At 40.8% G+C, this 24,403-nt stretch overlaps 3 protein-coding genes and 1 long non-coding RNA gene across 4 annotated transcripts in view; 2 read left to right on the top strand and 2 right to left on the bottom strand.

The window, feature by feature from the left end:
• LOC146510912 (protein NLRC3-like) overlaps positions 1-24,403 on the bottom strand; it is a 216,068-nt gene that overhangs the window by 58,528 nt on the left and 133,137 nt on the right. The window lies entirely within an intron of this gene.
• Positions 1-24,403, bottom strand: part of LOC146510916 (stonustoxin subunit alpha-like) — a 179,347-nt gene that overhangs the window by 70,786 nt on the left and 84,158 nt on the right. The gene's annotated exons all lie outside the window — the stretch shown is intronic.
• The window catches only part of LOC146510921 (uncharacterized), a 161,734-nt gene that overhangs the window by 107,484 nt on the left and 29,847 nt on the right, over positions 1-24,403 (top strand). The gene's annotated exons all lie outside the window — the stretch shown is intronic.
• Positions 1,748-18,712, top strand: LOC146510922 (uncharacterized). Its single transcript, XM_085172853.1, has 3 exons — positions 1,748-1,803; positions 10,928-12,379; positions 15,637-18,712. The coding sequence occupies exons 1-3, from the start codon at positions 1,793-1,795 to the stop codon at positions 17,207-17,209; spliced, it is 3,036 nt and encodes a 1,011-aa protein (XP_085028979.1). The 5' UTR covers positions 1,748-1,792; the 3' UTR covers positions 17,210-18,712.

Raw genomic sequence — 24,403 nt, 5'->3', positions numbered from 1 at the left:
ATACATTTTACATCAGATGGAAACTTTGGTTGTAAGATTCAGATAATTATTCATAAAAGCGAGACATTTTAAATGAGAATAAGAAAGAAAAGTAATTCTTTGTGCCCACCTCTCCCTGTTAATGCCCTACCTGCCCCCCTGGCAACACTTTGCTAGACCCGCCCCTGCACAGTTACCAGCTGTCAGCTACTTAGAAAAGGATCCTGGTGTTATTTGTCTCTCAGAAACAGTTCATAACTTCAACTCATTCATGTCACCTAAAAGGTAAACCTGTTTCTCCATCACCTGTTCAGCTCTGATGATTCAGTAAGGACATCTCCTGGTTTCATCTTCATGTTTCCCTCTCACCACATATCCAAACCATCATGACCAGCAGCTTTACAGCTGTGGCTCCAGCAAACATCAGCTGATACTAGAAATTAATATTAAATAAATTCTAACAACAGCTGATCAAGCTTAAACGTGCTGCTGTTGTTTATCTGCCGGTTTCCTATTTCTGGCACAAAGTGGGCGATAAACAAACAAGAGAGAAAAGCCGATCAGCTGATCATTGATCAGTTACATGATTGAAGTAGCAACAGGAGAGGAACAGGGAGAGAAGAAGAGGCAGCTGTGCAGCAAAGACACAGAATAACTCCAGCTTTGTGTCTTTGTTTCATTCTAGCTGAAATACGGGACAGATCGCGTACCTTTTCACCTCAATAGAGGACTTTAAAGTTCGACCTTATCGGTTGTAATTCGTCCAGCACAGAATCAATCATGACGAATTGGCCAATCCGCCACCTTTCATTATTTATACCATTACAAAAAGCCCAAAAAACATTGGCCCATGGAAATGAAAAATCACCATCCCATGGCCACTCAAGCTATGGGTGTGAACAGCCATTGTTAGGGAAATCTGTTAAAAATCTCCACAAACAAGGTTTACTTTTTAGGATTTAGGCTTTTTGAAACAGCAGTACAGAGCGCAATACAGCAATCTGCAAGTTATTTAACAATGAATAACAGCAAGTACAGAATTATTTATAAGAACAAGTTATCTACCACACAAAATACAGTTGGAACATTCCTATTGAAGGATAGCTTGTACTGTATTGTTAGTATTGGCTTAAAAACCTATAGGCTTTCGTAAAGCGGTTTGTTGTTAAAGTTTTTCTGTTTACCTATGTTCTGTGCATTTATTTTAATTTTCTCTTTATAAACTTCACAGATAAGAAAGTTGCAAAACAAATTCGATAAGAGATATTTGTGAAATCATGTGAGCACAGAGGGGCCGTCCCTTCTTTTGATGGTGTATAAAGTCACTGAGCACTGACTCACCCCTGCTCTTTCTGCCTGATTAGATATCACAGAAACTGAAGCCGACGACACAGGTAAGAAGATAAAATAGTGTAAATATTGTAATCTCTACTTTTTTATTTACTATTTTTATTCATCGGCATGTTAATGTTTTGCTCAGTAACAACAAAATCAAAACTTTTTTATTTTTTTTTATATTTTTTTTTACTCACCAGAGATAAACGTTTTCACCTACAACTATATTTCCTACCTTCTCACAATAAGAAGGGTGTTAAGCAGTTCTTTCTGATTTCTTCTTTCTTTCTAAATAACAAGAAAAGGCTCCCAGCAAGAGGAAACATGCTAAAAACACTGCAGAGCATATTTTGTTTTTCTTTTTTGGGCATGTAACTTTCTTCCACAAAGTTTGGTGAAACTCTTACTTTTTTTCTTTATTTAATTTAGATACAAATACTTGGAAAAGCCTGGGAAAAGCACCTGTGTACAATTCATCATGGCAACACAGTGAGTAAAATGTTGAATAATTAAAACAAAAACAACACAAAAATGCAATTAGATGTGCAAATATAACATCAAATATAACATATTAAAACAAATTAAGCACTTGAAAGGCTACCGTTTATAAGTTTTGATATTAACAGTTTTTATAAAAATGAAATGGTGATTAAAAAGAAAAACAGTTCAGGCAAAAGAAAGAGAGAGAAAGCCAGATTCACTGCAGTAAACTTTGCAGGAAAATGGGAAATAGGGGATTTATTGAAACATAACATAAATATAAATGCGATATATAAAGCAAATTCAGAAACATTTTAACATTTTATTGAAAGTCAATATCTGGTATGAACACCTTCATTCTTCAACACAGTCTGAAGTCTCTTATGCAGCTTTTTGTAATTTATTTAATTAGTCCAGATGTGCTTATCATTTACTGACAATTCATGAATAATGGACAGGTAGACTCAAGCAGATAGTCAGGAGATCAGTTAGGCATGTTTATTTATATTGTTGTAAATATTTTGGGGGGCTATCTAAAAATGTGAATAAGGAAATGGTGCTCAAGATAAAGGGGTCCAAGGGTCCAGACAACCAAAGTATATACAGAGGGTTCTCTCTCACACTCTCTCACAGCATGGGAGGAAATCCAAAAACCTGAGCACAGGGAAAAGGAGGTCAAAATCCATGACAGTAAAAGCAGAGCAAAAACACACAAGGAAAAAAGAGTTTGTTTGATCGGAACACGTCTCCAAGCGGCCTGAAGGTGGAGAGATAGGAAAGACCAAGGTTACAATGTAACCCTTCATTCTCTATCATATCGGGACTTTCTCTCTACTCCGTTACATATTCCATATGTACAGGGTAACTCTGTAAGACACCCCACGAGGAGACAGTGCAACCAAATCCCAGAGTGAAAGTACCGCTTTTGACAAAACGTATGTACATACGCACACATAGATATACATACATACACACACACACACACACACACACACACACACCCTGGTCATGGCATTGCCAGATGCAAGGAAGAGCCGGGGGACGGAGGCATCAGCCTGTCAGACACAAGAGTGGCCTGAGCTGGTCTTCCAAGATCCAAGGACCGCAACTGAGCAGCCGCTCAAGGTCAGCCCATTATCAGCTAGGCCAACTGCAAGGAAGCGCAGCATACCGAGCTACCAATTTTAGTCCCACTGGCCGTGTAAACCCACGACATGCGGGGAATACACCAGACAGAGAGTTGCCACTACAGGTTTGAGAACGTATCAGACCCAGCGGTCTGACTGGGTGTAAACCGGCGAACCACGGGCAATACGCTAGGGGAACACAGCCTGCATTAGCAGGCCAAGCCAAGTATTTGACGTTTCCATACCCAGAGCCAAAAAGGAAGCTCAGATCATCAGGGGGTCTATGGCGGAGGCCCATGCTGTGCAAGGAGCTGGCGCTGCAGGCTGGAGAACTCAACCGCTGGGTGAGGTGTCAGACGCAGCGAGGCTCGCCTGGTGTATAAACCAGCAAATCACGGGCAATACACCAGAGGAACATAGCATACAGCAGCAGTTCGCTACTGGGCCCGACTCAAAGGATGTCAGGAGGTCGGCTGGAGCAAACACCAAGTGACAGCTGAGCCTTGGCTCCAAGGCTCAGCTGTCACTTGGTGTTCGCTCGCTCTGTGGTATTGTATCACTTCCTTTTCCTGCTCAAACACAGTGGTGTTTCTGAGTAGCTTATTTGCTTAGCAGTTTAATTAACAACTTTTAATACATTCTTTTTTCATAGTATAATCTTCACGTGCTTCATCCGAAGCACACTTTCTGTGTACTCACTACCTAATTTATAGCCAAAGTATTCACTCACTGTCTCTGTACTGTTTCGCTAGCTTAGCTCGCAGCCGACTCGTTAGCACCATGGCTACTTCACCTGTCCCTTCTGCACTTTCTTGCTCATTGTGTCAGATGTTTAGTTACTCCTCGGCCTCCTTTAGCAGTAATGATATCTGTAACAAATGTAGCATATTTGCAGCTCTGGAGGCCAGGATTACTGAACTGGAGGCTCGGCTTCGCACCCTTAGCTCACCCTTAGCTAGCCAGGCCCCTGTAGCTGGTGCAGCCGAAGATAGCGTAGGCCCCACTAGCTGTTCCCCGGCAGATCCCAAGCAGCTGCGGAAAGAGGGCGGCTGGGTAACGGTGAGGAGGAAGCATAGTCCTAAACAGAAGCCCCAGGTACACCACCAACCCGTTCATGTGTCTAACCGTTTTTCCCCACTCGGCGACACACCCGCTGGGGGTCAAACTCTGGTAATTGGTGATTCTGTTCTCAGACATGTGAAGCTAGAGACACCGGCAACCATAGTCAATTGTCTTCCAGGGGCCAGAGCAGGCGACATTGAAGGAAATTTAAAACTGCTGGCTAAGGGTAAACGTAAATTCAGTAAAATCATAATTCACGTCGGCAGTAATGACACCCGGTTACGCCAATCGGAGGTCACTAAAATCAATATTGAATCGGTGTGCAACTTTGCCAAAACAATGTCGGACTCTGTAGTTTTCTCTGGTCCCCTCCCCAATCAGACCAGGAGTGACATGTTTAGCCGCATGTTCTCCTTAAATTGCTGGCTGTCTGAGTGGTGTCCCAGAAATGATGTGGGCTTCATAGATAATTGGCAAACCTTCTGGAGGAAACCTGGTCTTGTTAGGAGAGACGGCATCCATCCCACTTTGGATGGAGCAGCTCTCATTTCTAGAAATATGGACAAATTTATTAAACCCCCCAAAATATGACTATCCAGAGTTGGGACCAGGAAGCAGAGTTGCAGTCTTACACGCCTCTCTGCAGCTTCTCTCCTCCTGCTACCCCCCCAAAAACCCATCTCCATAGAGACTGTGTCAGCTTCCAAAAAGACAAAAAACAAACTAAAAACCAGCAACAAACAACTTAAACATTTACAAAGAAAGAACAATACAGTATCCACATCTGAACCAAAGAGTAAAACAGTGAAATGTGGATTATTAAATATTAGGTCTCTCTCCTCCAAGTCTCTGTTAGTACATGACTTAATAATTGATCAACAAATCGATTTACTCTGCCTTACAGAAACCTGGTTGCAGCAGGATGATTATGTTAGTTTAAATGAATCAACACCCCCGAGTCATTCTAACTACCAGAAATCTCGAAGCACAGGTCGAGGGGGCGGTGTGGCAGCAATTTTTCACACCAGTTTATTAATTAATGAAAGACCAAGACAGACTTTTAATTCATTTGAAAGCCTGATGCTTAACATTGCCCACCCCAGCTGTGAAACTCAGAAACCAGTCTTACTTGTTATCATCTATCGTCCACCTGGGCCTTACACAGAGTTTCTGTCTGATTTCTCAGACTTTATATCTAATTTAGTTCTGAGCTCAGATAAAATAATTATTGTGGGTGATTTTAACATCCATGTTGATGCTAAAAATGACAGCCTCAACATGGCATTTAATCTGTTATTAGACTCAATTGGCTTCTCTCAAAATGTAAAAGAACCCACCCACCACTTTAATCACACTCTAGATCTTGTTTTAACATATGGCATAGAAACTGAACATTTAACAGTGTTTCCTGAAAACCCTCTCCTGTCCGATCATTTCTTGATAACATTTACATTTACAATAATTGATTACGCAGCAGTGGAGAGTGGACTTTATCAAAGTAGATGTCTTTCTGAAAGCGCTGTAACTAAGTTTAAGAATATAATCCAGCCACTGTTATCATCGTCAATGCCCTGTACCAACACAGAGCAGAGCAGCTATCTGAACGCTACCCCAACAGAGGTCGATTATCTTGTTAATAATTTCACCTCCTCACTACGTACGACTCTGGATACTGTAGCTCCAGTGAAAACTAAGGTCTCTAATCAGAAGTACCTGACCCCGTGGTATAATTCTCAAACACGTACCCTAAAGCAGATGACTCGTAATCTGGAGAGGAAATGGCGTGTCACAAATTTAGAGGATCATCATTTAGCCTGGAGAAATAGTTTGTTGCTTTATAAGAAAGCCCTCCGCAAAGCCAGAACAGCTTACTACTCATCACTGATTGAAGAAAATAAGAACAACCCCAGGTTTCTCTTCAGCACTGTAGCCAGGCTGACAAAAAGTCAGAGCTCTTTTGAGCCAACCATCCCTTTAACGTTAACTAGTGATGACTTCATGAACTTCTTCACAAATAAAATTTTTATCATTAGAGAAAAAATTACCAATAATCATCCCACAGATGTAAGATTATCTACAGCTACTCTTAGTACCATTGATGTTAAGTTAGACTCTTTTTCTCCAATCGATCTTTCTGAGTTAACTTCAATAATTACTTCCTCCAAACCATCAACGTGTCTTTTAGACCCCATTCCTACAAAACTGCTCAAAGAAGTCCTGCCATTGATTAATTCTTTGATCTTATATATGATCAACCTATCTCTAATGATCAGCTATGTACTACAGGCCTTCAAGCTGGCTGTAGTTAAACCTTTACTCAAAAAGCCATCTCTAGACCCAGCAGTCTTAGCTAATTATAGGCCAATCTCCAACCTTCCTTTCATATCAAAAATCCTTGAAAGAGTAGTTGTCAAACAGCTAACAGATCATCTGCAGAGGAATGGTTTATTTGAAGAGTTTCAGTCAGGTTTCAGAGCTCATCACAGCACAGAAACAGCTTTAGTGAAGGTTACAAATGATCTTCTTATGGCCTCTGACAGTGGACTCATCTCTGTGCTTGTCCTTCTTGACCTTAGTGCAGCATTCGATACTGTCGACCATAATATCCTATTAGAGCGATTAGAACATGCTGTAGGTATTACAGGTATTGCACTGCAGTGGTTTGTATCATATCTATCTAATAGACTCCAATTTGTGCATGTAAATGGAGAGTCCTCTTCACACACTGAGGTTAATTATGGAGTTCCACAGGGTTCAGTGCTAGGACCAATTCTGTTTACATTATACATGCTTCCCCTAGGCAGCATCATTAGAAGACATAGCATACATTTTCACTGCTATGCAGATGACACCCAGCTCTATCTGTCCATGAAGCCAGGTAACACACACCAATTAGTTAAACTGCAGGAATGTCTTAAAGACATAAAGACTTGGATGGCCACTAACTTTCTGCTTCTTAACTCAGATAAAACTGAGGTCATTGTACTCGGCGCTGAAAAGCTTAGAAATATGGTATCTAACCAGATTCTTACTCTGGATGGCATTACCTTGGCCTCCAGTAACACTGTGAGGAACCTTGGAGTCATTTTTGACCAGGATATGTCCTTCAACGCACATATTAAACAAATATGTAAGACTGCGTTCTTCCATTTGCGCAACATCTCTAAAATTAGAAATATCCTGTCTCAGAGTGATGCTGAAAAACTAGTTCATGCATTTATTACTTCCAGGCTGGACTACTGCAATTCATTATTATCAGGATGTCCAAAAAACTCACTGAAAAGCCTTCAGTTAATCCAAAATGCTGCAGCAAGAGTACTGACAGGGACTGGAAAGAGAGAGCATATTTCTCCTGTTTTGGCTTCCCTTCATTAGCTTCCTGTTAAATCCAGAATTGAATTCAAAATCCTGCTCCTCACATACAAGGTCTTAAATAATCAGGCCCCATCTTATCTTAATGACCTTGTAGTACCATATCACCCTATTAGAGCACTTCGCTCCCGCTCTGCAGGCCTACTTGTTGTTCCTAGAGTATTTAAAAGTAGAATGGGAGGCAGAGCCTTCAGTTTTCAGGCCCCTCTTCTGTGGAACCAGCTTCCAGTTTGGATTCAGGAGACAGACACTATCTCTACTTTTAAGATTAGGCTTAAAACTTTCCTTTTTGCTAAAGCATATAGTTAGGGCTGGACCAGGTGACCCTGAATCCTCCCTTAGTTATGCTGCAATAGATGTAGGCTGCCGGGGGATTCCCATGATGCATTGAGTTTTTCCTTTCCAGTCACCTTTCTCACTCACTATGTGTTAATAGACCTCTCTGTATTGAATCGTATCTGTTATTAACCTCTGTCTCTCTTCCACAGCATGTCTTTATCCTGTCTTCCTTCTCTCACCCCAACCAATCACAGCAGATGGCCCCGCCCCTCCCTGAGCCTGGTTCTGCTGGAGGTTTCTTCCTGTTAAAAGGGAGTTTTTCCTTCCCACTGTCGCCAAAGTGCTGCTCATAGGGGGTCATATGATTGTTGGGCTTTTCTCTGTATCTATGAAGCGCCTTGAGGCGACTTTTGTTGTGATTTGGCGCTATATAAATAAAATTGAATTGAATTGAAGTCTTCCCCACCTCACCTATGTACAGTCGCCTGCAATGGGCAAAACGCAAGACTGGCCCATGGAGCTGGGGCCGGAGATCTCCAGGGCCCCAAGCTAGAGTCTCGGGGTCAGAACCTCTGGGCCTCCCAACTCTTGCTGTACGCCAGCGCAGGCCTCGTGACATTTCCTGAGCAGCATGGCAGTAGTCACTTGAAATGTCTGTGAAGGTTTTTAGTCACATTAAACTAAGGAGCATGGGAAGAGAAGCATCTCTGGACTTCTTTAAGTTTGAATACATTTTACCTCTCATTCGAGGAGCTTCTTCAGTTCTAAGTAGTGATGTGCGAGACATGAACGAATCCTTCAATACTCGAGAATTACTTTACTAACTCGTGAATCATGATTCACAAGCCCAGCTGACTCATTCCCTGACTCATCCCTGTTACTGTTAGAAACTCACCCCCTCCATTCTGGCTCACAGCTTCTTCTTCTTCTTCTTGGTTGGCAACCAACGCTGAGGTGCATTAGCACCCCCTGGCTCACAGCTCAGTGGACGCTTGCGCTAAATACGACTCACACACCCCTCCCTGTCGGCTCTCAGCTGCTGAAACTCAGAGCATGTTTGTTATGAAATGGCTGTGTGCAGGCCGGAATGGTGGACCCAAAGTGCAACACCCAAACAGCCAGTCAGCAGCCTGAAATGTGGCTAGCGATGTTGAAGTGCTGGACATGGACTGGATGGTGGCCTGGCAGCTGCAGGATCAGGCGAGGCAGGACCAGAATCCGCAGATGGTGGAGCAAGTGGTGGCGCTGCAGGCGATGGCGTGGGAGCCACTGATGGAGGCAAGGCAGGCGACCGCGTGGGAGCCGCAGATGGTGGCGCTGCTGGCGACGAAGACTGGACAGCGGAGGCAGCTTGCCGGACGGGCCCCTCGGACCCTCCAGTGGAGACAGACGAAGGCTGGACGGGCCCCTCGGACCCTCCAGTGGAGACAGAAGATGGCTGGAGTGGTTCCCCAGAACCCCCAGCAAAAACAGACGTCTGGACAGGCCACTGGGTCCCTCCAGCAGAGACACACAAAGGCTGGTGTGGTTCTCCAGAACAGAAGAGTCGCTCCTTCACCTGAGATGAAGTCTGATAGTCTGACTGACGTAATATAACATTCAGTCTACACTTTGTTTGTTTTGCGGCGATAATAAGCAGACTAAAGAAAAAAAAATATGAACTCAGTTCGACCACTATTAAAAAATAATAATAATACAGTGTCAGACTCGCACTCTGCTGCTGCAATAATGTAAGTAAAACAATCAGAAATTTGCTATTTCACTAAATTATTTGACGAGAAAACATACTTGACACATTTGAAGATAATACTAATAAAATACATTAAAATAAATGTTCCCTTCAGGAATCCTAATTTTTTTTGGCTCTTTTTTGCATGATAAAAAGCTTTTTTCTTTTTCAATCACTCAACTTAGCAGTAGGATTTACATGAAAAGAGAAACAAATTAAGTTTGAGTGAAAATGTACATGTTTTGCACTCTCAGGGCAACTGACTCAGTGACTCAAATGACTCAAAAAACCTGATTCATTTTGGTGAATGACTCATTCAAACTCGATTCAGTAAAAAGAATCAAATTTACCATCACTAGTTCTAAGAGCAATTGGCTGGGAACGGGGGCCAACCCAACAGATTGACTCAAGTGCAGGAACCAAAAGCAGACAGTGACCAGTTTAGTAAGTATATTGAATGGGGGGGAGGGGAGCTGAGGTGAGAGGAAAGTACAGGAGGAGTGAGTGGTTAATTGTTAGAGTGTCTTTCCAACCTGGGAAGATAATGTTTTCCAGGGCAGGCAGGTGAGGATTAATCTGTTCCTCATAGAGAGGTTTAATGAGAAGCTGCCATGGGGCTGCAGACTGAGGCAGGTTGAGAGTGGATGTGAAGAGATCTGTAGGCACAAGGAGAGGAGATAAGTATGCAATGATCAATTGCACAATCCCAAGGAAATAGACCCGTGTTGTTAACCGTGGGTTGCTGACAGACTGGAGAAGAAGAGATGACTGTCTTGAGGCATTCTCAATCATCCAGGAAAGTAAATCTCCAAAAAGTTAATTCTGTTCATTCTTCACTTGGATGAGTGACGAAACGTTTCTCCCACAAAACGCTACGTCCAGATGAACAGAATCAACTTTTTGGAGAAGAAATGACTGTGCGCAGGTTAAAATGCATCCATGCTGATTGCCACTGAATGAGAAACAGGTGAGTAATAGTGTCCAAGGTCCACCCAGGGTTGGATCTGGGAAAAAACAGGAGAAGACAGAAAAACCTTGGCCAAACCTTGACAGCTGGAGTGTGATTTCTTTTTAATTGGCTGATTGGTTCTTCCCATAATATAAATTCTGTCAGCTGTTAAATAGGGCTGTCAGCTGTGTACCAACCTGACTTCTGCACAACCTAACCTCATTAAGAAGGCAAGAAAATCCACAAATGAACCCTGACAAGGCACACCTGTGAAATGAAACCATTTTAGGTGACTACATCATAAAGCTCACTGAAAGAAGGCCGAGGGTTTGCTGAGCTGTCAATAAAGCAAAGGGAGGCTTCAGTGTGGCCAAAATACTCCATCATAGGTGGTACTGTTTACTGGTGTTACTTGCTCAAATTTCAGGTCAGTGATTTCAGTGATGTGAAATAATAAGTCCTTTCACCTTCCACCTCTGAACACAGAGCAGGATGCAGTGACACAACACAACCCTCCAGCTAAACTAAAGAGCAGAAAAGGCAGCAATTCATAATTAGTAGAATCAATGCTCATTCAAAAATAACATGTGTGCAACATTTAATCTTTTTTTACAGGAAGCCTAACATCTCATCCAAATACAAGGACATCATTTCCAGAGTTGCAATTCATTCAGGACCTCCTGCTGTCTACCAGCTGCAAGCAAAGAAACAGAAGTTTGGAACTCTGACAAGAATCTCTGTTGGTGAAAAAAATCCAAACAAGATAAATAAAACCATCTTACTTGTGGGTGAAACAGGAACAGGAAAATCTACTCTGATCAACACTCTGGTCAACTACACCATGGGAGTGAAGTGGGAGGATGGAGTCTGGTTTCAGATCATAGAGGACAAGAAGAAAAGTCAGACATCAGATGTGATCGTGTACGAGATCTTTGATTTTGAAGATAAAACTCTGCCCTACTCTCTGACCATCATCGATACTCCTGGATATGGAAATATTACGGGGACCAAAAAGGATGACATAATTAATCAAAAATTATTGGATTTCTTTGGATCAGAAGATGGAGTCAATGAAGTTCACGCAGTGGGTCTTGTGATGAAAGTGACAGATAATCAACTGAATGACCGACTAATCTTCATCTTTAATTTACTCATGATCCTGTTTGGTGAAGACCTGGAAAAAAACATCATAGCTCTCATCACACACTCAGATGGAATGCCACCTAAAAATGCACAAAAAGCTCTTGAACATCAAAAGATAAAATGTGCTAAAAATGAGAAGAATCAATCTCTTTATTTTGTATTTAATAACCAACAGAACAAAAAGAGAACAGAGGAAAATGAGTTTGGTATAGAGATGGCATGGAGAGTAACAGAGAGAGGAATATGCCAGTTCACAGCCTTTCTAGAAGAAGCTGAACCTCAAAAGCTGGAGAAAACATTTGAAGATCTGAATGAATGCATCAGACTGACAGCCTGCATCCACAACCTGCAAGACAGAATCAAGTTTATTGACGTAAAACAGAGAGAAATCAAAAATACGATGAACTTTATTCCACATGTTGCTGAGGTCTTCAAACATAAAGAACCTATCACAGGTGGGATGTGTGGGCTGGAAGCAGCTGTCTGCTGTACTGTCTGTGAGGAGAACTGTCACTATCCTGGATGCACACTAGGCTTGATCCCTGAAAACTGTGAGGTCATGAAAGATGGTCACTGCACTGTTTGTACCAAAAAGTGTCCTCCATTAGATCATGTAAGAGACAAGTGGAGGTATGTGATCAGGTTAAGGAAGGTTGAGGAGAGAGGTGAGGTGAGCCTTTTGGCAAATCTTGAAAAGGAAATGAACAAGCTGACTTCAGAAAAGTCACAGCTAGTGGATGAAGCTTATCAACATGTTGTCAGACTGAAACACATGGACCTGAACATTAATTCAGCATACACTTCTGTCCACTTGGACTTCCTGATCAAGAAGATGAAGGAGAAAGGAGACCCAGAGAAGGTCCAGGAACTGGAGGAGATTGAAACCCAAGTTGATAAAGAAACCCGAGCAGCCCTGGAACACAGGTATGTTAAACTGTTAAACAGCTGTGCGGATAACAAGGTCTAGTCATAAAGTCATGTAAAGTACCACACTGCCAGCTATAACAACCATTTTAACATCATTAAATATGGATGTCACAGTTGGTGGAGGTTGATTTCCTATGATATCTGAATGTACAACAGTTGCACTCAGGATCTTTGCTGCCATTCCACTCAAAAATGCCTACATAAGTGCTCTTATGAGCAATGTTCCCTCTAATTTTTTATGTTTCTGAGCGAACACACAACCTCCCTGAGCGTCCCTTGGACCACTGTGAGCAACTGCAGACGTGTGCACTGTGGTCACACCAGCATCGAATCCATCCAAGTTACATGTTTATTAAAATAATCAAATTACAGCATTTACATTTATGTTAGACTACTTTTAATTAACTGCTTTAGTCCACTTACAATGAAAATTTAAAAAAAATCTTGTTCAAAACATAACTTGAACTCCAACTTTGAAAACACAATTTTATTTATTTTATTTTATAAAACTCTGACTTGTATGATGAGTCTGTGGTCTGGGAGAGAGTCTGTAACTCTGTCTGCAAATACAGTAAATAATGACCAATGTTGGGCAATTAATGATATAGTTACTTCTTCAAAAAAGTAACTGAGTTATGCAAACAGTTTTTTGCAGCTGTTTAATTCAATTCAATTCAATTTTATTTATATTGCGCCAAATCACAACAAATGTCGCCTCAATGCAGCCAAGGCGTTTTTTTTAAACAAACATTTCAAACCATTTACAGAACAATCAGCTGTTCTGCATCAAATCTGATGCCACACAAATTATTTGTGCCGCTCCAAAAAATAATTTGTGTCACTATGAGATGAAGGAGAACAACAGCCTGATACCTGCAGGCCTGACAGCAGCAGATGTGTCACTGCTGTAACACCTGTAACACTCAGCAGTCGCCTCATTGTTCTGACACACAACAACACTATTGACTACACTACACACTAACTACACACTAACTACACACTAACTACACCACACTACACACGCACTAAACGTCGCAAATCTGTCACATCTTATAACACTGCCGTGACTAGGGATGGGTATTGGTCAGGTTTTATCCGGTGCCAAACCGGTACTTTTGAAACGGTGCTCAAACCGGTGCTTAAAGAATGGAGAACACAAACTTTGTCCAAAAACCTCTCATGTTCAGCTGTTTTTTTGTAAAAAGATAACAATGTTAGCCTTTTCTGCAGCTATGGGGCATATATGGTATCACTCTTGGCTGGAAGCAGCTTAAACAATGGAAAAAACACAAACTTTGTCCAAAAACCTCTCATGTTTAACTGTTTCCCACTTTTTCTTTGGTCATTTTAGCCTTTTTGTCCAGGGTGAAGGGAGTATCTGCCATCAAACAAGAAGACAGCCGCATGTAGCTATGATGATGTTTGCTAGTTCACCTTACATGCATTAATGTAATAACGTGGTTAGCCTACTCAACGTAAATTACACATGAACAACATTAAGCTACTCACGCAGAGAAGAACGGCTGCTGCTGCATCATCATCCTCATCATTTCTGCTACACTGGCAGGGCTAGGGGCCAGGACTCTCCTCTTCGGGTTTTTGGGGGATGTTGCTAACTCCGGGTCGATAACAGGCACCACACCCGCAGCAGATGTGCTCGGTGTGAGGTCTCGCAGCAAGCTATCAAATACGACCCATTTCTCGGCTTTTAAAAAAACGCTATGCGTCGCCAGGTGTTTCATCAGATTTGAGGTGTTACCTCCTTTGACAGCATCACAGTATCAGCTTAAAGCACTTGTTGCAGCTGCTGAGTTTGCATCTTTTGCTGTGAAGTACAGCCAGACTTTGACCGCTTTGCCTTGGGCATTTTTAATCTGTAGCTCTGCTCTAAAAGAACGTACGTACCTGGACCCGCCTACTATCCTTGGAAACGTAAAATGATTGGCTAGAATCTAAAGTGTGTCACAGCTCAGGAAAAAATAAAGCACCGAAATGTGCGCTGCTTTTTGGTCTGGTTACTACCGTTTATGTCAGAACCGGTGCCATCATGGCACCGGATACCGGTACCCATCCCTAGCCGTGACTCCTAAAACTTCCCCCTTCCTAAACAATAAATGTCATGTTGTCGTATCATTTTTTGATTGGTGCACATGGAACATTTTTCCACCAACAGGGAAGGGGGGGGGGAGGTTGGTTTTGTTTTTGCTCACAGGCGGAGAGTGCTTTCGAGCATTTCTTCCCGCAGTAAATATAAACAACGACAGTATTCAGGAAGAAAAACAAACATTGCAGATATTTTTATCATAACTCTGGTTTTACGTGGCCAATCAACACAATTTAAAAACTGGTATAAAGTCCACACTTTTCCCGTCAGTTGTTCCGTCTGTCCTGCTCACATCTCCAATGGTTGTACACATTGTCATTAACGTGGCTTCACTCCACATCAGCCGCTTTGCTCGCTAAAACACCGGTGTCGGCACATAAGGACGCTGGCATAGCCTGTCAACAACGTTGATTAGCTGCGTATATACGAATGTGAATCATTGGCTGGACTATGGGATAAGGTGGCATCGTTCTAATCCCATACGGGAGCAGCCAGTCACTTACTGACTAACACTGCAAAACAGAATTGTTAAAGTATTAATCCAATTCAGGTTAGATTTTTTTTCTGCGCGCAGAGACCATGCCAGCAGTGCTCAACTGCACACGTGCGCTGCTTAGAGGGAACATTGCTTATGAGGCACTTTCACTCAGTCCAGCAACCAGACTTTCTTGGTAATGTTAACATGAGATGATTATCTAACTTCTGTTGGTCTGATGAGATCCCTGGTCCAGCTGAACATCTGACACTATTGACCTTTGTGCTACTTTCAACTAACTTCTTCTCTTTAGAAGTAGTGACGGTTATTTGGGGTGTGCTCAAGAATAGATTTGTTTTCCCGTTTCTTAAAGATTGCTGTCAAACAGAATATGTTAGAGTCTCATATGTCCCAATGCATAAGCTTTTCTTATGTTGGAATATTGTGTTAATTACATGGGATTGACAAATATGTCAGCGTATATCATAACAAAAAGAAAGCTAAAAAAAAGATTTTAACTGGACTGGTTGGTGAGATCAAAGACAGATAAAGTACCTCAAATTTAAAAAAGAACCAACAACTTTCAATTGGTTTAAAAACTGAGCAGAATGTTATTAGTTATTTATTGAAATTATATTGAAATAACAAAAATAAAAATCAGTACTTTCCTTTTAGGACTATTCACATCACAGCACCACATGAAGATATTTCATCAGACAGTTTTCTGATCCATTCAGGACCTCCTGCTGTCTACCAGCTGAGAGCAAAGAAACAGAAGTTTGGAACTCTGACAAGAATGACTGTTGGAGAAAAAGATTTTAACAAAATAAATAAAACCATCTTACTTGTGGGTGAAACAGGAGGAGGAAAATCTACTCTGATCAACGCTCTGGTCAACTACACCATGGGAGTGAAGTGGGAGGATGGAGTCTGGTTTCAGATTGTAGAGGAGGAGAAGAAGAGTCAGTCAGAAAGTCAGACATCAGATGTGATCGTGTACGAGATCTTTGATTTTGAAGATAAAAGTCTGCCCTACTCTCTGACCATCATCGATACTCCTGGATTTGGAGACACCAGAGGGACTGAAAAAGATGACATCATCAGTGAACGATTACTTGACTTGTTTCGATCAGAGGATGGAATATATGAACTCAATTCAGTATGTCTGGTGATGAAGGCATCAGATAATAGACTGAATGACCGGCAGAGACAAGTCTTTGATTCAATTATTTCTCTGTTTGGTAAAGACTTGGAGAAAAACATCGTAGCTCTGATAACACACTCAGATGGAATGCCACCTAAAAATGCTCTCGGTGCTCTTAAAGCTGCAAACATTGAATGTTCCAGCAATGAGAAGAATGAGCCTGTTTACTTCCTGTTTGATAACCAACAGAGCAAAAAGAGAAAAGCAGTGTATGAAGATCCTTTAATGAAGTCATGGGACTTAACAAAGAAACAAATGGGTGTTTTTTCAACTTTTCTTATTGGTTGTGGACCTGAAAGGCTGATGAAGACAAAAAAGGTGTTGAAGAAACGCATCAAACTGAAAGCCTGCATCCAAAACCTGCAAGAAAGAATCAAACTTACTGAACTGAAACAGAGAGAAATCAGACAGATTCAAGAAGCTCTAAAGGAAAATGAAGAAAGCGTGAAGGAGAATGAGAAGTTCACTGTAGAAGTTGATGAGGTCTACAAAGAAAAAACAAATATCGAAGGTGGGATGTCGGGGGTTTTTTATAAGGGAGCTCTGTGCTGTAGAGTCTGTGAGGAGACCTGTCACTATCCTGGATGCACAGTGTCCTGGTATCCTTCACACTGTGAGGTAATGAAAGATGGCCACTGCACTGTTTGTACCAAAAAGTGTCCTGCATCAGATCATGTGAAAGAAAACTGGACATATGTGACAAAGACAAGGAGAGTTAAGAAAACATTTGAAGAAATGAAACAACGATATGAGACAAATAAAAACGAAGGTCAGAAAAAGTTGAATCTTTTGGAAAATCTTGAAAAGGAAATGAACCAGCTGACAGCAGAGAAATCACACTTCCTGGATGAGTCCTACCAACATGTAGTCAATCTGGAGCTGATCGCTCTGAAAACTGATTCAGCGTCCACTATTGTCCACTTGGACTTCCTGATTGAGAAGATGAAGGAGGATGGAGAAACAGAGAAGGTCCAGAAACTGGAGGAGATGAAAAGCAGAGCATTGGCAGCATTAAGGAACCAGAGGAGCTCAGAAATAAAATAATATCTGGGGAAATAAACTAACAATTAAAAGAAGCTGTGAAGAAACAAACACAATTTTTCTGGACAGCTTTACTTTGACACTCTTTAAACATGAAAAATGTATTTTATTATAATTTGGTTCACATTTTTTATCATTGTCATATCAATATGGTGGAGGGTAAATTTCTCCAATCTGGAATGAGTAAAGTGTCTCTTGTTTTATTTAGTCTTATATATTTTAGTAATTCAACACACAAACAGCTGATACATAAACTCCACAATGTGTTAATATAAGTACCAGACCTGGGTCTGAGTGGTTGTGGGACAGTAACATGTCACTCACATGATCCAGAGACAGTCCAACATGTTGCTTTCTTTCTAATCAGTGAGTACAGAGGATGTTGGACACGCTGAACTCAGACAGTGTAGAAATATCCAATACAACTTTGACTCTTCAGTGTTTCTGAGTCCAGTCCTGAAATCTGATCGTCTTCCATCTGATCGATGGCTTGGATTCTTCATGTGTTCATGCTGGAAATATTTCTGATGATTCAGGTCGAGTAGAAACATCTGGATCCTTTCATGTTGGACTTTGTTCAAATTCTCTATATTCTGGTCTTCCACATGAAATCATCTCCTGCTTGATGCACTTTTCTGTCAATCCTCAATAAAATATCTGCTTCATTCAGTCACTTTGCTCAGAGTGTCTTCACTGGATCATCAGCTGATTTTCTCTGTTTCTCTTTGTTCCTCAAACACTTTCAGTTTATTGTGAGAAGTTCTCACACACATGCTCACCAAAAACACACACAAAGTTCAATCAGAGCTGAGATTTCATTCAAATATCAGGAAGAACCTGTGATGACCTGTTGGTGAGGAGCAGAGACCACTAGAGGGAGCTGTACTACATTACTGACGAGATGCTGCTGAGTGGAGACTGAAGGTTTGACTGGAGAAAAGAAAAAGTCACATTCATCATAAACAGCTGAATCATAATCAATAACAAAGTGATCAGTTGTAATTGTTCTGAGACATTCAGACTGATCTGAAATAAAAACTGCTGAAGGAAAATTTTGAAGGACGTCTTTCAGCCCTGAGTGGTGTCTGCAGGTTCATTCAGCTCCATCATGATCGGCGATCGTGGCTCAAGAGTTGGGAGTTCGCCTTGTAATTGTGAAGGTTGCCAGTTCGAGCCCCGGCTTGGACAGTCTCGGTCGTTGTGTCCTTGGGCAAGACACTTCACCCGTTGCCTACTGGTGGTCAGAGGACCCGGTGGCGCCAGTGTCCGGCAGCCTCGCCTCTGTCAGTGCGCCCCAGGGTGGCTGTGGCTACAATGTAGCTGCATCACCAGTGTGTGAATGTGTGGATGACTGGATGTGTAAAGCACTTTGGGGTCCTTAGGGACTAGAAAAGCGCTATACAAATACAGGCCATTTACCATGAAGAACAGAGACAGTAACACGTCTATTAAACCATTTTAAGGTTTAACACAAACAAACACTAAAATGATATAAAATACCAAAAGGCCTTGAGGTCCCCACCTCTGCTTTAGAGTCGTTTTCAACATTTGTGTTTTCTGGAAGAAGGAAGCTCATAAATGCTCTTTGCATAAACAACACCTGCTGTGTCATTATACTTTATATAAAGCAGGTGTTGTACAAATACTCTTGATTTTATTTGACTCTGACTGTAATAAAGTTCAACTGTAACAACAAGGAATAACAACAATTTTATCATATATTCATATTTAACCCTCTGGGTTTGTTCAAAATCAAAGACCAATCAAGATTAAATTTTATAGCAGGCACAGCAGAGATGACCAGGGAATGTGTGCTTAAAGGGGAAGTAGCCAAAACAGGTTGTTTCAGATTGAAGATAAACTGAGGTGCTGCACCAAAGTCTGTACCAACATGTTGACAACAGTTTGAAAAAAGTGGTGCATGAAAACATGGAAAGTGGAGAGAGGTGGGTGAAGAAGTAATGCTCAGTACATCCTGGGGAGTGCCCAGAAATCTAAGCTCTAAGCTGTAACTAAGGATTTTTCTATGACTGCAATGATTGACTGAGTAATTCAAATGCAAAGGCTTTGTTTAAACAAATTTAGAAATACTTCCATTTGACTCTTTACATTTAATGTTATAAAAATATAAATTTCATTTTTTGAATAATCTTAAAATGTTAGTCTGCCAAATGTGCAGCAATTTAATTTATTTATCCTCTTCAGCTGATAGTTTGTGCGGCCCAGGTAGACTGTATAACTGCATCTCTACCAGTTTCTCTGCACTCCAGCCTCCTCTGTGCCATGTGAAGGGATTTTCCTTAAGGCAGGAAAAAATATCTCCATGAAGAGAAACACATTCGGCCATCGCAGAGTGGAACAAATTCTCTTCTTAAATAAGAATGAAAAAGGGTTACCTTAAATGCATCATGTTTTTAATTTGCAAGTTCATAAGCATTTTCCCTTTCCAGTTCACAATCAATTCTACCCCCAGGTAAAAAAATATGTATAGGAAAATTATATGATATTATTTATTAATATACCCGTCTAGCCATTAATTGCATATGTACATGGAGGCAGGACCTCACAGCACAAGCATACTCCATAATGTGTGTACATTATTATATGTATATTATATGTAATGTGGTATTTTTCGATTATTGTATTTACCAACATCAAGAAGTCACAAGCAAAGAAAGACCACACCATGGTGCATGTTTAAACAAGGAGAGTTTACCCAAAAATACACGTTCAAAGCAACACAACGGAAGCCCAATATCAGACAGAACTCCACTCTGTAGAGTGGGCAGTCATAATGAAACAGTTGGTTTTATTTTGTGGATTCAAGCTGCTCTTCATACTTTTGGCCACTAGATGTCACCAGAGAGGACTGTGTTGAAAAGCTTCGCGTAATGAACCGTTTTTCAATACAAGCTTCAGTGCTTCAACTCCCTTTTAACAGGAAGAAACCTCCGGCAGAACCAGGCTCAGGGAGGGGCGGGGCCATCTGCTGTGATTGGTTGGGGTGAGAGAAGGAAGACAGGATAAAGACATGCTGTGGAAGAGAGACAGAGATTAATAACAGATATGATTCAATACAGAGAGGTCTGTTAACACATAGTGAGTGAGAAAGGTGACTGGAAAGGAAAAACTCAATGCATCATGGGAATCCCCCGGCAGCCTACATCTATTGCAGCATAACTAAGGGAGGATTCAGGGTCACCTGGTCCAGCCCTAACTATATGCTTTAGCAAAAAGGAAAGTTTGAAGCCTAATCTTGAAAGTAGAGATAGTGTCTGTCTCCCGAATCCAAACTGGAAGCTGGTTCCACAGAAGAGGGGCCTGAAAACTGAAGGCTCTCCCTCCCATTCTACTTTTAAATACTCTAGGAACAACAAGTAGGCCTGCAGAGCGGGAGCGAAGTGCTCTACTAGGGTGATATGGTACTACAAGGTCATTAAGATGAGATGGGGCCTGATTATTTAAGACCTTGTATGTGAGGAGCAGGATTTTGAATTCAATTCTGGATTTAACAGGAAGCCAAAACAGGAGAAATCTGCTCTCTCTTTCTAGTCCCTGTCAGGACTCTTGCTGCAGCATTTTGGATTAGCTGAAGGCTTTTCAGTGAGTTTTTAGGACTTCCTGATAATAATGACTTGCAGTCGTCCAGCCTGGAAGTAATAAATGCATGAACTAGTTTTTCAGCGTCACTCTGAGACAGGATATTTCTAACTTTAGAGATGTTGCACAAATGGAAGAACGCAGTCTTACATATTTGTTTAATATGTGCGTTGAAGGACATGTCCTGGTCAAAAATGACTCCAAGGTTCCTCACAGTGTTACTGGAGGCCAAGGTAATGCCATCCAGAGTAAGAATCTGGTTAGATACCATATTTCTAAGCTTTTCAGCGCCGAGTACAATAACCTCAGTTTGATCTGAATTAAGAAGGAGAAAGTTAGCGGCCATCCAGGTCTTTATGTCTTCAAGACATTGGTGATGGTAGGCACAATGATGTTTCAAACTGAAACCTAGTGCTTCAGATACTTTGCTGATCACGTCATTTACAAAATGGGTTCCATTATATGATCTTATCAGAGTAGGAATTACATATGTTGGAATGAAATGTTTGCATAGACATTTTGCAACTGAGATTGCGTCTGCTTTTTTCAATGGGTCGATTTCTGGCCATTTTGAGAAAACATCTATAATTACTATTTTGAGCGCTGACACTCATTCAATTCAATGAAGTCCATGTGAATTGTATGAAATGGGTGGTGTAGGAAAATGTCCTCTTTTTGGTCTTAAGTTACCTTGGGTATTATGTTTTTGGCAGGTCATACATGTTCTCACATATTCTTTTGCTGAAGTTTCAAAATTTATAGTGTAGAATTGTTGGTTTATTATAAAGACCATCCCTCAGATCATCCCTCCCGATGACCCATGGCTCAAAACCATGGCTCACTAGAGCGGCTGTTTTGTGTAATGATTTGGGAAGAATGAGCTTTCCTGCTATTGTCATTGTGTCATCTGCTCTGTGTTTTAGCCATTGCTTTTGTTCTTTTGGCAGTGCTGCTTTTTTTTCATCTTGCAGTACAGATAGTGGAATGGTGTGGTTTTCATGAGTTGTTAATAAGATTGTGGTTGCTATGGTGCTGCTTTTGCAGCTTTGTCAGCAAAATTGTTTCCCTTTGTAACTTCGGAGTCATCCTTCTGATGTGCTGGACATTTGCAAATTGCTAAATGTTGCATCACATAAGGAGTTTCCTCCCATGTAAACATATGTGTGCCGTGATAAAACCCTTTCTCCACACACTAGAAATAAGAAACTAATTTCAACCCTCTGTTACATCTTATTCACTTATTTTATAATCCAGTCATTTTTTCAAATCTAGTATCAACCAGCTAATTTGCATATCAGCTTATAATGCGCTAAGTTGACAGGTCAACAGAAATGCACATTCAAAATATTATCACAAAAGAGAATTTCCTTCATACAGTAAATTACTTGTGCTGCATCAATCAAACAGAAACCATCTCACAATTTATTGTATTACCAACTAAATTTATTGTCTGATTACTGCTTGGTCATACCAGACTCTCTCTGTCTTTATTTTATCCTTCTCTGTTTTCACAAACGTTGCACCTATTGTCAAGCTGAAGAGTTAAATGTCAGCAGTGGATAAATTCAGCATTTGATAACAAAACTCTGTTAAGTTTTCCCTGCTTTAACACCAATGGGAGATATAGGCGCATGTATAGTGTGTGCTATAGTGTAAACTGTTCCTCATTGCATGTATGTGTGTTAGTACGCTTGCATGCAGGACCTGTAGGCCTGTCTCACCCAGAAGGGCATTTTCTTAACAGCTGCCTTTCTTTCACATGTGTTAAGAAAGGCAAATGTGCTTGTAGCAGTTGTGAGATTATTATGCTGTTATATATGACATTATACCTGTAATCAAAATGAGTACTGATACTGCTGTAGGCCACATCATACTTCTTGTGTAATCAGTATGTAGTTTTAGTTTGCATCGTACTTCTGAGTTAAAAGAAAGTGAAAATCATTAGATTCATTAGATAAGTTTGTATTATCCTATACTGCTGACTTACTGTGAGTGAGTTATACTGTTTCATGACATTTCATACTGCTAAGTCATGAAGAGAATATTGTGTTCAGAGAGTCAGGGCCTTTTTTTTTCTGATAGTAGAGACAACAGAGCACATTCCACGGGAGCTTCACCCCCACCTTTTGTTGGATGCAGAAAAACAGGGAGCCAAGGTCATAACTCAGGCTCACTGAGAGTTAGAAAGAATGTGAATGCTTAGTTTGTGGCTGTGGCGCATTTTGTATGGCTTCTTTTCTTTTTTTTAGTAGCTTCCTGCCTTCAGGTGAAGGCTTTGTCCCTCAAAAGTGAAGCCAAACAGGTGTTGTGAGTCGGGGTGTAAAGGCACTGATAAGTCTATCACTAAGAACCATTGTTCTTTTGGAGTGACTTGATTCAGTATAGGGTGGGGATTTGCTACTACTGGTGGCATCATTTCAGTGATTTTATTTATTGCTCGCAGATCATGCACTAGACGGTATTTTGCAGTATTAGCTTTCTTCACTACTTAAACAAAACATCACTCTTTGTTTATTTTATTATTATTATTATTTAGATTTTCCTTTCTCAAAAACAGAAAATGAAATTGTAGTTCTTCTTGGCTGAGAAACACAAAACCTCATTTTGTTTTTTGTTTTTTTCCTCAAGATAGGAACCTAGGTTTTAACTTTTCTGATTTATCACCTAAAGCAAAGCAGACAACCCAGCTCTCAGCTGGCTCTGAACTTATCATCATCAAGGTCGCATGGTGAGAGCCACTTCAGAAGTCACAGTACTCCTCACTCAAGCAACACGTCAAAAAAAAAAAACAAAAAAAAAAAAACTCAGCACACTACACAGAGAACAACAGTCACAACTGAAGATGCTGTTCTTCTTTGTTCTCCTTGAACTTTAGAATAAACTTCATCTGCAATAGTAAATCATTATGTGTCACTGTGATCCACGAGTGTGATCACAAATGTACTTATTTTTCAAAACAAAACAAAACAAAAAGCAAGTTGCTGACGGCATGAACGCTTTACACACATGAGTCAGGATGAAAAAAAAAAAGCTGCTGCCAAAAACAAATCAGAAGTATGAGGGGGGAAAACTGAGCTCACAGACAGCTGCATGTTTGAGCTCTCATGCAGCTCCTGCTCTAAAAAACGTGTTACTTGCTCATCAGCTTACAGTGACCACATATTTAATTCAGCTTCTCAATCTTGTAGCTTTAGCTGTTGTATACAGGGTTTAGCTTATTAGTTGTTAGTATAGGTTTGCTCTATATCTCAACAATGTCTCATCTAGGATGACAGGTTTTCAAGCAGGTCAAGTGCCTCTATGCACATAATTAGTTGATGTATTTTCTTTATCTTCTTCATCTCATATGTCGTTGTACTGAACTTGAGCAAACCTTAAGCTTAATGCAGACTGCTTTTAACAGTTATCCACCTCACATCACAACTGACTGAGGTGCCTCTTCATATTAATATTATTTCATTATTAATGCTATTATCTTTTTATATAACAGCAATAGTATATTACAATATTTTATTTATATTTTATTTTGTATCCACCAAGAGCTGCGGGTGATCTGCAGTTTCACCCAAGCTTGAGACATTTTCCTTTTCACACACT

The sequence above is a fragment of the Neolamprologus multifasciatus genome, chromosome 9, assembly GCF_963576455.1.
Source record: "Neolamprologus multifasciatus chromosome 9, fNeoMul1.2, whole genome shotgun sequence".
NCBI lineage: Eukaryota > Metazoa > Chordata > Actinopteri > Cichliformes > Cichlidae > Neolamprologus > Neolamprologus multifasciatus.
Note: the sequence above shows the minus strand (reverse complement) of the source record. Positions and strands in the feature narration are given on the sequence as shown.

What these genes read in the sequence shown, in the direction of transcription:
- LOC146510922 (XM_085172853.1), top strand. An exon ending in CGAGCAGCCCTGGAACACAG is followed by an intron (nt 12,380 to 15,636) that starts GTATGTTAAACT and finishes CTTTCCTTTTAG; the next exon opens with GACTATTCACATCACAGCAC.